Here is a 12,299-nt window from a genome sequence, read left to right as displayed (position 1 = left end):
AAGCAAGGTGGGAGTGTGTTGCCCTCTTCCTGCATCTACCCACATCTTTGGCATATACAAGTGAAGGCACCTGGTCATTTAAGAAAAGAAGTTCCCAAAATGGGTCAGATTCCTTGATCAGATGGGTGCAAATTCAACAACAGCCTTAGTGAGAATGGAATTTCAAACAACTGTTGATTTCAGCAATTCAAAACAAATATGTATTTGTCCTGTGTCTGGACCAGGGTGCAGATAACCTGTTGCTACCTTGAGCTATAAGGCAAAGAATTAGCTTAGAGATAAAAACCAAAACTTGCCATTGCACACAGGGCTGCTCTACCAAAAGCAAACACTTGGGAGGAACTAAAATACTTTGGGTAACCTGGCAATGTTTTTGCCAACTTTAAGGGCTGTGATCAGACACCTCTCCTCCTGTACCAACTATCAGGTTGGGAATTGCTGTACAAGTCTCAGCTGCACAAGTGAGCCAAAATTCTATTCCTAGGATGAAGGTGCATGATGATGGCAGGGAGGAGGTTGTTATCAAGGTGATAAAGACCACAGGGATGGGAGGCTGGAGGAGCTGGCAGCTCCACCAGAGAAAGAGCAGGTGAATTAATTCCTCATAACACATAAAACTGGTCAATGTGCATGAAACTGGAAAGCTGAGAGAGCAATTCTGTGAATGGAATGAAAGGCAAAATTAAGAGGGTGAGTGAGTGAGTGAGTGAGTGAGTGAGTGAGTGAGTGAGTGAGTGAGTGAGTGAGTGAGTGAGTGAGTGCAGCAGACACAAGCAGCCTTTAGAGCTGGTACCTTCCAGGTGCAGCCACATCAACCGTCCTTTCACCGAGGTGATGGAGGCAACACAGATCTCTGCAGGGTTCCTGGGGTTCACTGCCTCCAGCTTCATGTTCTTGGTGAAGCCACGGCTGAAGGATGTCTGAAAGAGCCAAGAGACAGTGCTGAAACATGGCACAACTTCAACCAGGCTGACTGCTGGGAAGCTCAAATTCAGCAGGTCTGGAAGGGCAGGATACCCTGAAGAATGCACAGACATCCAGAGCCAAATCAGAGCTGTGCTGGTGCAGCCCATGGGGAGGCAGCTGTGCCCCTGCACCACATGGGGGTCTGCAGGGGAGCAGAGACCCACCTGAAGGACCCCATCAGAGGAGAGGGAGACTCAAAGGAGCTGTGACCCTGGAGAGAGGAGCCCATGCTGCAGCAGGTCTGCACCAACACCCATATCAAAAATCAGTGATGAAATGCATGTCATGTTCTATTCCTACCCCTGACTCCTGGGAGACTGGTCCACACCAGCTCCAAGTATGTTTGAATATCTGCCAATGATGCATTTCCTTTTTATGTGATACTACCCAGAGGGCTCCCAGAACTCCTGTGCTTAAGCATCTCTCACCTTGCTAGGAGGAACCTTTAAAAGCAAAAAATCAGCTTGCCTGAGACCAGAGAAACCCCTTCACATTTTCAGTCACCCAAGATGACTGAAACTGAAGATATTTGAGTGTTCTTTTCAAGTGTGGTTTTTTTTCATGGAGTTTTCTGGATGAGCAACCCAATCTAGTGGGTGGCAGCAGTGCCCATAGGGTGGGGGGATTGGAACTAGACAGTCTGTAATGTTCCTTCCAACCCAAACCATCCTGTGATTCTATGGCAAGCTCAGTGAACAAGGCATCCAAGCACAGTGGCTGGAGTGCAGATGGATCCAGTTGTGATCATTGCCACTGTTCCCTTCTGTCACCTACTCTTAGTCCTTTCCCAGTATCTCTCCCACTTGAAATCTCTCTCCCTGAAAACAACTAATGCAACACCCTGTGTCCATACCAGGGCTTCCTTTCCTTGGATTTCCCTCTGTTCCACCTGCTCTGCATCTCTCTGTACACAGTAGCACAGAAAGGGCTCCCTCTATGAGATGAGATTTTTTGCTCATAATAATTAGCATGGGTAAAAATTGCTACTGACTCAAAATGACACCAAGCCCTCATCTTATGTGAGAAACTGGAAGTCAGGCTCAAATTCAGCACTTTTCTTATTGGTACAACACCAAGGACCATGGACAATTCACCTTGAACAACCACTGAGAGCTCTTTGAGAGACTAAAAACTCATGGCTTTGGTCTCTTTCCATCCAAGAACATGCTGCTACTCCCAAACACAGCCTGCACTGCCTCAAGCCTTGCTCAGCACACAGATCAGCTTCACCCTGCAAAAGCTGCTAATGGCCAGGGCTGTAAGAATGCAGGCTGAGTTTGTTTAAATGCCTTTTATGCTGCCTAACAAGGAAATGCCATTTATCATCACCCCAGCTCCTTTCACTGCACTTTGGTGCTGGAGGCTCATTTTTACAAAATCAATGGCAAAACAGTTAGGTGGAGTTTATTTTACTAAGCATTTGGGCACATCAATCCATTTCATAACTGCCTCTCCTTGTTAAAAATCCCTCCTGGGGAAACAGCTACAGCACCTCCACTGCCAGCACCAGGTCTGGCTGCAGGAGGTGGGAGATGCAAAAAGCTCCCACCAAAGAGCCCCTCACAGCCACAGAGCAAGGGGGCTGCACAAGTGACAACAGAACTCTAAAAAGAATTGTGTTATTAAAAGTGAAAGAATAAGAGAGATGTGTTCATCCTTAAAAAAAAAAAGGACCAAAAAGTGCTCAGACCTGACTTATATGTAGGACTTTCCTCAAGGCTGCCAGTGATGAGAGAAGAGATTCACTACTTTGCAAAATGAAAGGAGATATAAAGAAAAGCAGGGGATGCTTGAAGAAGAGAAATGCAAAAACAGCCCAACTGTATTGGTGTGATGCAGCACTGTCCAGCTTCCCTCAGGACTGCTGGAAATCTTTGCTTTAAGTCCCTTCAGGAAGAGGGTTTTTATGGGGCAAAGAAATCCTTGCTCTGGTTTGACTCCCAAAGTCAGACTCTGTTCATGGCACAGGTCCTCTGAGTTTGCCAACAAAAAATTCACCAATTCACCATCAAAGCTTCCAAGCCCAGATGAGCAAGGCCATGGGAAACCACAGCTGGTGCCTGTGTCCATTCTGCTTCCCATCAACACCCCATCCCTCAGCCCTGTGACTCCTGAGGCTGTGAAAACTGTGCAATTCCTACAGAAACCTCTCTGTCCACCATTCACACCACCACTTTACTCTGCAAAGCCTTCTGTGCTCACTTTGGGTGCATCATCAAGATTTAGGAATCACCATCAGGAGTATTTTCAGCAACTGATGGGATCTCAAACTCCACCAGTGATGGGCACATCAGGGGAGCACCAGGTCACTGGAGAAGGCACAAGGCTGAATCTGCCTTTCCCCAGGCAATGAGCACCTGTCAGATCAAACCACACAGGGCTGCCACTGCCATGAAACAGCCTGCAAAAGATTATTTCAAAAGCTGTGAATCTCAATGGTATCCATCACTCTCACATCACTGCTGCTGCATCAAGAAGGACAGGAACTGTCCCAAGGACAGAGCATCCATGAGGGCTGATCATCCTCTTGTACATTTTCAACGTTTAGAATTTTAATACATGTGGTTTAGTTAAATGTATCCCCTGTGGGATACAGAGAAAACACCTGAAATGTAAAAAGCAGCAAATGATATATGCAATTTCTATACCTAAATTATATTTAGTAGCACATGAATTAATTGCAATAACCAGTTGAGATCCTTTTTGTGCTGTACAAAACCAGAGAGGGGATGAAGAGCAGGATAAGTACAGAAAAAGACAAGACTAAAATAAGGTTTTTTTTCTCTTTTAGTGATGGAAAACATGGAACTCTCCCAGTTTCCTGCCCCAGGTGCTCTGGGGGAGCCTCTCAAGCCTTGCAGCAGTTTCTCTGCAAGATGCTCTGTTTCAAAACAGGAGCAAAAACAACAACTTACATTTCTAAAGCACAGGTGAGGTGCTGCCTCAGCTCCACACTGCTTCTGGTAGTCTGCCCAGTCAAAGTCCTGGCCAGAGTAACCTGCAGGAGGACAGAACAAAAAGAGCATCAGCCACCACTGCACAGCACAGAGAGAGGACAAAAGGGACCCCAAGTGTAGGAAAAACACAACTCTTGGATAGTAAATTAATATGATTATGTAGAAGCTGTTCTATTGTTTACTTTTAGTTTTAATTATATATTTTAAGATTATTGTTTACAGGATTATGCATTTTTTGATTGGTTTACACATTTCGTATGAGTTTTTTAGGGATGATGAGGTTGCTGTTTAGAACTTTGCTGGTTTTATTTTGGGGTTTTTAATTTTGCTACTTTGTTTTTTAGTTTTTTGGGTTTTTTTTATTTAGCACAATTCATGTTTTACTAACTTGGAAGGGTTTTAACAAGTTGTAGAACAATACTTAAAAATGGCTTATTTTGTGTACTTGTTCTAAACATTGGTTTAAATGAAGGAATATGCAGAAAAACATATTTTCCCTTTTCTGAGTATCTCCCAAGCTAGTTATGGATTTCCTTCTCCAGCTTTTAGTTCCAGGCTAGAAGATGGGGGGTTATGGAGCTGGACAGGGGTTATTTGCTGGTCAGGAGTGGACAGGAAGAGGATCAGCACAGTCAGAAGCTGATCCATCCTCTCTTTCCAAGCAGGAGATAAATTCTCCTCTCTTCATTCATGTACCCTCCCTGTCTGACTCCCCAGCAGCTCAGGGTGAGCTGAACCCCATCCCAGTAGGAATTTTAGAGAAACCTGGAGCAGAGCAGGAAAATGAAGGCAGATCATCCCTTCAGCCTCTGCTCCAGCTAAAATAAAGGGATTCCTTTGCATGAGCATCTCCCAAGGAGATCCCATCACAGAAAGGCAAATCAGAGCTCTGCTCATCACTGTTCTTACCTGGCAATTTAGGCAATAAATTCTTGGGACAGAAAAGTTTTTGGTGGTTTTTTTTTTTTTTTTGGGTTTTTTTGTTATAGTTTGTTTTTTCTTTTTTTGTTTTTTTTGTTTTTTTTTTTTATTTGCTTTTGGGGGCTTTTTATTTGCCTGCCTCTTAGTCTCTATTTTTGCAGTGCTTGGAAGCAGGGAGTGCTAATCCTGTCCAGGGGCCTATGGAAACTCTAATGACATTACTGCAGAATTACTCTTACTGGAAAGTTTTAGGAGTCACCCAAAGGCCAAAATCTCCCCTCAATCTCCATTCCTGGCATCTCAGCCTGGCCTCATTTCACAGAACATCCCCAAATGCCTTTTGCCTTGGTAGTCAAAAAGGGAACCTCAAGATCAAATGAGAATGAATCATTTATGACAATGAAAATTGTGATTTTTTTTACAGACAAGGACTGGAATACTGAGTATAATCCCCTATCAGTCTGCCAGATCCCAAAAAAAAGGAGGTAAAATTTTGAAAAACAACATGCCAAGCATCTTGCTAAGATCCAAGTATCTTGGATAAGATGATTTCTAATCCTAATAATTGCATTCATGACAAACAAATTACTGAGATAAAGCCTTGAGCTAAGATGCCTGTTCTCTGTGGGGTATTAAAGTGCATAATAATTAAAAAACTAAACATGCACATGGAGGGAAAAAAAAGGGCAGCTACTTAGAAAGAATGTTTTCTGTTTTTCATACAAAAAATATCCTTGCATTGTTTTTTAACAATTCCTGCAACAGTATTTTCTTCACACTTTGTCTCTTCTTTTATCTCCAATTTAATCCCCTCATGGATGGGTTTCACATCTCGATAAATAACTCACTGCAGCCCCTCAAGGAGGATTCCTAGAGGGGAACACCCAGGAATTGATTTCAAATAAACCCTGAGTGCCTTTGCAGGGGGGCTGCACCTCCAGGCTGTGCCCAGTTCTGGGTTTTCATGGCCAGAGACACCTGGAGGGGCTGGAGGTGTCCAGGGAAGGGAATTGGGCTGGGAAGGGTCTGGAGCCCCAGGAGAGGCTGAGGGAGCTGGGAAGGGGCTCAGCCTGGAGAAAAGGAGCCTCAGGGGGAACCTGTGGCTCTGCAGAGCTCCAGACAGGAGGGGACAGCCCCAGGTCAGGCTCTGGGAACAGGGACAGGAGGAGAGGAAATGGCACAAGCTTTTATTTTATCACCATCATCAGCCTCATTTTACAGAGTAAGACACAAGAGACAGTATCATCCTCACAGCCTTATTGTTTCTTATCCTTCCATCTTCAACATTCTTACATCCTTCCACTCTAAAATTTACTTTCACACAACTTTCTGAAAGTTTTCTACCTTTTTCTATTTCCCACAGGGAGAGTCAGGTTGGATATAAGGATGAATTTCTTCACCCAAAGGGTTGCCAGGCTCTGGAATGGGCTGGCCAGGGAAGTGGTGGAGTCTCCACCCCTGGAAGGGGTCAAGAAACAACTGGACACTCAGAGCTGTGGTCTGTTTAACAAGGGGTGATCAAAGGTTGGACCTGATGCTCCAGCTTGACTGAGATTTTCTCCAGCCTCAGTGATGCCCTGACTCTGTGATCCTGCTCTCAGCTGCCTCCCTCAGCACACAGCAACATTATCAAAATGTATTTTTTCCCCTCACTTAATAATAGCTCATAAAACAATGATTGTTACTCTAAAGGGAAGTGGTCCATAAATCCTGTTCTAACAAATATAAACAGAGCTTGTTCAATGTTTATACAGCAGCAGTTAATGGATATTCATTTTTGGCACTGTACAGGAAAACACTGCTCTCTATTTCGAGTAGCAAATATTTGCACCTCTTGTTCATGACCCATTTACTCTTTGTTTGTCTTCAATAAAGCCCTAATAGGCAAAAAGGCAAGAGAATGAATATCAGACAAATAAAGGACTCTGAACTCCAATACCTCAACCTGGCACATTATTCTGATTAAAAAAAAAAAAAAAAAATCAGCTGATTTTGAGGACAGAAAACCTCCTTGTCAAGCCTAAATTAACCAGGGGTTTGGATGCTTTCTTTTCTGGTGGTTTATGGGTTATTGTTGCATTTAGTTTATGTTTATTTTCAAGTAACTCATTCTAATATCTGATTACATTTTAGCAACTTACAGAATGTGTCTGCCCATAGAAAGGATTTAAGGTGCTAAAATTCAGTTTGGACATGCAGCCCTTATAAACAGTATAAAAAATACAGCAACACAGAATGCATCTATCTGCCACTGGCTTTATGCCTTTTTAATAGCTTCCACCAGGATTTCTGATCTCACAGCATAAAGCAAATTTCACTTTCACCAGGGGGATAAAGAGACACTTTCTGCACTTCCTCAGGTGCCCAGGTGGATCCCAATAACCAGGTGTCACAAAAGATCACAGAACCCCAGAATCACAGAATGGTTTGGGTTGGAAGGGGCCTAAAGGGTGCCCCAGTTCCCTCTGCCATGGGCAGGGACAACTCCCACTGGACCTGGCCAAGTCAAAAAATATTCACATGACAGATGCTTCAGATATGTATTAAAATGTTGGCATCTAAAAGAGAGTTCACACACACTTGACCCATAAAACACCATCTCAGACAGGACTGGAGATTTTTAAGCCTATGGTCTCCTTTAGTTAATTATCCTGCCTGGGGCAAGCTGCATGTGAATTTGGGTGAAGAAAACCCAAAATATTCTATTTACTTTCATTTTTAGCAACTTTTCTGGCCAGTATCAGTGAGTGCTTACACATTATCATCACACCAGGATTTCAGCAGACAGCAGATTTATTTCAGCAGAAGCAGCAGAGCAATCATGGATGCTCTGCATGCAGCTGCACACACAGGGCTCCAGGACTTTGGTGGGAATTTTAAAATACATGTGCTGAAGAAGCACTCTGGATACACATAAGAGGATTCTGAATCTGGCAGGGAATAACCCTTCCCTTCCCTGGGTTTGGCAGAATCATGCATTTTCCAAAATGAAGGCAAAAGTTCATACACAAAACTTAGCTTGGTTTGGGGGGTTTTTGTTTGAGGCATTTCTTTCTCCCAAGCAACACTGATTTTTGGCAACAGACCAACAACCCAGCCAGCTTCAAAAACCTGAAATTCCTGGGAACCAACACATTTTTTTCAAGCAAAGAAGTATTTCCAGGGCACCACAGGTGGCTGTCTGAAGTTGGGAGTAATTAAGTGCACTGCTGTGAAGTTGAGGAACAGCAGGGCTGGAGGCTGTTTCTCCAGGCTCTGACCTGAACACTGCTTGCAGTGTGCCCTGGGATTTGTTGAGACAGCCAAGGAAATCCCTCCACACTCCTGGGCAGCTGCTTTTAGCTCAGACATTCAGATTCAGGAGCTTTGCTTGGCCTCACTCTTGTAGCAAGGTGGATGAAACTGAGTTTGCCTCTGCAGTGATTGGACTTTCAATGCTCCTTTTGCTCTCTACATACACAAATAACTGCTAGGACTCATTCCACAGGAATTCACAAGGATTTCACAAGCCTAAATCAGATTTCAAGGCACAGGGACATCAATCCACCAGCAAAACACACTTGTTGAGATGTTCAGGGGCTGGCAGGAACCACAACAGCCCCAATCACTGCAGAGAACTACTCTGGCTTGGGATACTCAACTGATCCCCTGCAGCAACCACCACAATTTTAAAGGCAATAACAAGCAAATGTATTTCAGAACAAACCCAAAATTCACTGAGAAGGAATACAAACCCTTGGGAGGTGTGAGATTGACTCCATTTTTAAGGCACCACTGTATTGGCAAGATCCCCAAGGAATCTGCATGGCAAAGCATTGAGATTTTGCTGGGTTCAGGTCTCAAGTCATCAATGGTCACTTGTAAATAATGATTGTTAAAAACCTGAGGGGTGAAAAAGAAGAGACCAAAATTAGGAGTAAGATTTGCTGCAACATTAGGTAATGCAGGAAGCTGAAACAGCCAAACCTGGGGATCAAACTACTGAAAATAATCTGCTCTCACTTAAACCTTTTCATCAGTGTTTCTATCCAAGACATCAAAGCCTGAGTTTTAGAGAAGGGTGAAATGAAGCAATGGGAAGCACTGAGGTTCCACAGCTGAGCAGCAACAGGAGATGATCCTGAAGACCCCAGAGCCTTCCACCTCCATTCAGCTGCTTTATTTCCAAAGGTTTCTCAGATGTGCAAAGAAAATACACATGGATGGAGACAGAGGCAAAAGAGGTATCTTTTTTTTATTTTGCATGCATGTGGTAGATGAACATGCTCATCCCCATTGGTTTTAAGTGCATGGAATCAGCTGGTGATGCTTGTGGAAAAGAATTAATTAATTAGGAACATCCATGGATTTGAAACCTATTTCTTAACATGTTCTCCAGCCACTTAAGTACCACTTTGTTATTTTTTTCTAAATGTGGGGGAAATCAGGAAGGGTTTACCAGGCAGGCTGTTTCCATCCCTCCCTTCTGAGCACTCACCTTGGTCACTGATGCAGGACAGATATGAAATGGCTCCCTCATATTCACTGCCTCCAGCTTCATCCCCACAGTGAAGAAGTGGTTTCTCAAATCAGCATGGTCCTGTGGGAAGAGGAACACCTGGTGACACCAAGAAGGAGCCAATACATCTGAAAATCTCTTTGAAAGGTATCCAAGTGGGTTTTGTTAACTTAGCTCTGTTCTTTTCATGCCAACCCCACCAGAGAAAGAGAGGGGACAACCTCAGCCCTAGGAGACACATCTACAGCACCAAGCCCACCACACCTAAAGCACAGGGCATGTTCCTCCCAGAAATGGCATTCAACCAGAACTTGGTCCACAAGGAGACTGTGCTCACCAAAATGAGCACTTGGCTGAGAAACTGCTGCTTGAAAAACCTCCCATGGGCAGAGCCTCTCCACCTGTGACAGCCACAGCTCTGGGAGCCACTGAGAGCCCAGAGGTGCCAGGACTCAAGCTGAAGCCCCCCAGGGTAATGCACATGATGGATGCAAACAGCTCAGCATGGCCCTGATTTACCCTGATGGATGTCCAGCACCTGCAGGGTGCCAAAAGAGGCACCTGGGCTGGTCTCCAAGATGGAAAGGTATTTTTTCCAGCCAGGAGACTGGAAATGGATTTGGGTTTGGACAGTGAACTCAGACTGCAAATGTGGGCAACCAGAGAACATGATGATGGGAAAATAGACAGCTGTGCTCAAGTACATGTCCAACATAACCCTTCCACCTGGGATAAAACCTGCTGCACCCAGAGGGTTCCCCACAGCAGCTCTGGGGATGCAGGATGCACTCCTGAAATTCAGAAACAACCCAGATTCACCTCCCTGGTTTGCCACCAATTCAGTGTTTAACACTTAATCACTCCATCCCTTGTGACCCCTATCTAACAGTCACACAAGCTGCCACCCTAATTCCAGGGTAATGACTGCATTTAGTGTTCATTCAGTAAAAATGTCACACAGTATTTCTAAACCACTGGTGCATTAGCCAACAAAAGCATAAAGAGAGATGATATTGTATTTAGCACACACTCAGGGACTACTCCAAAATACATGTAGAAAGCTTGCTATCTATAAGTGGTTAGCAACAACAACCCCATCTACATTCATTGCTACACATGCTATTCTTGTTCTAAAATGATTTTCTATTGATCCAAAGTTGTGTTTCATTGTGCTTTCTTTTCCAAGAACTGTCTGCACTTGTAAGGGCTTAACAACTTCTATTTTGAGATCTTACATTCCAACTACTGCTAGAGATAAGGATTTTTACAAGCTCCAACCACTGCTAAATGAATGGTTGTTTTCATCTTACTAACTGCAGTGTTACGAGGTTCTCACCTTTAAGTGAACCAAAAAGCAGAAAAAAACCACCAACTATATTGAATTTTTGTCTCAAAGGAGAAGAAAACACTGATGAAGAAACTGAGGAATATCTAAGAATAATGGCTCAGAGCCCAAGGAACTAATGGCTGAGGAAGGAGCAGACATCCAGGAGTCTGAGCATCCTTTTCATAAGGACATGCAATGACAGGATAAAGAAGAATGAGATTTTAAGCTGAAAAAAGGCAGATTTAGATCAGATATTAAGAACAAATTCTTTACTGTGAAGGAACTGAATTCTTTACTGTGAGTCACTAGAACCCATTTCCCTGAGAAGTTGTGGATGTTCATCCCTGGAAGTGTTCAAGGCCAGGAATTTGGATAGTGGGAGGTGTCCCTGCTCATGGCAGGGTAGTGAAAGGAGATGAGTCCTATCAAAAAATGCCACCTTTAATACTGAAAAGGCTTCAGAGGGAAAAAACATGATGGCTGCAAAACTCCAATCTCACCAGCACTGAAATTCAAACCCCTAAAGGAAAAACAGCATTTGGACTGGAGGGCTGTCTCCTCCTGCCTTAGGAGCCACTCTCCAAGTCTCTAAATCCTCGTGGCAAGGTTGTAAAGAGAAGGGAACTCTGTAAAATGTGCATCTGGAATCAGCATCTCCCCACAAACATTCCATGATTCCACTCACGCTCAGATCCAGCCTCCATCTGTAATAAGCCAAGATCCACCAAACTACTTAATCATGTTTATCTTTAAACATGCAAGTAGTTTAATCAACTTTTAAAGTGATTTGTTGATTGAGACCAAAATATACTGACACCAAACCATACTGCTTCTCCTTTTTATTTGAATCATTTTCTTTGGTGTTTCTCCTATTTGTTTTGGCGTTTTTTTTCAAAGGGGAAAAATAATCAGATGGGGAAAAAAAAGCACCAGTAATATTTAAAGGTATTTTACTTCAAAAGCACTGTGTACCTTGGGATCAAATCTTCCTTGCCATTCAGCACAGCAAGTAAATATTTTCCATTAAATTAGCAGCAAGAGTGAACTCACAAGGGGGGTTCACAGGATTTCAAGTACATCTCCCTTTTGAGGGTCAAAATCCTCTTTGAAGAGGAAACATGCATTTCTTTGGAGAAATGCTGTGGAAGTAAAAACCCTCTCTGTGTTAAATGTCATTTTTGAGATGGAAAAGCTTTCATGGAGAAAAAGCCTTTGTATTGTACATCTCTGGAAAATGGTCAGGGTCTGGGTATTTCATCTGTCTCTTATACTGGATAAGAGAATCATCAAAATTTACCAAAGCAGCTTTATATTTTTGCAGCCACAAAAGGAAAGAAAAAAGATTCCTGATGCCATTCTCCTGTTCCAGCGCTGGAGCTGCCTCAGCCAGCAGGGAATTACTTAGGATTTGGCATATGCTCCTCTTCAAAACTCCAATTAATTTACATAATTTCTAAGAATAGGTTCCAGAGAAGTGATGGCAAAGCTTTTAATTAGTATTAGACTCAAAGTGATACACTGGATAATGAACTGCTCTCTCTTCCCTTTATTCACGTTGACAGGAGCGACGCCTGTTTAATAAAAGCAGCTACAAGGAGAGGACTGGAGGGCTGAGACTTTCTCCTGGTCC

At 43.4% G+C, this 12,299-nt stretch overlaps 1 protein-coding gene across 1 annotated transcript in view; it reads right to left on the bottom strand.

Moving 5' to 3' along the window:
• Positions 1-12,299, bottom strand: part of SFMBT2 (Scm like with four mbt domains 2) — a 107,527-nt gene that overhangs the window by 34,868 nt on the left and 60,360 nt on the right. Inside the window, exons 8-11 of the mRNA XM_079304945.1 lie at positions 9,322-9,423; positions 8,579-8,726; positions 3,882-3,964; positions 794-920 (exon numbers count right to left, since the gene is read on the bottom strand). Coding sequence (XP_079161071.1) covers positions 794-920; positions 3,882-3,964; positions 8,579-8,726; positions 9,322-9,423 — 460 coding nt within the window. The remainder of the gene's footprint in view (positions 1-793; positions 921-3,881; positions 3,965-8,578; positions 8,727-9,321; positions 9,424-12,299) is intronic.

This window comes from Erithacus rubecula, assembly GCF_903797595.1.
Source record: "Erithacus rubecula genome assembly, chromosome: 4".
NCBI lineage: Eukaryota > Metazoa > Chordata > Aves > Passeriformes > Muscicapidae > Erithacus > Erithacus rubecula.
The sequence above is the reverse complement of the archived record's forward strand: the minus strand, read 5'-3'. Positions and strand labels throughout refer to the sequence as shown.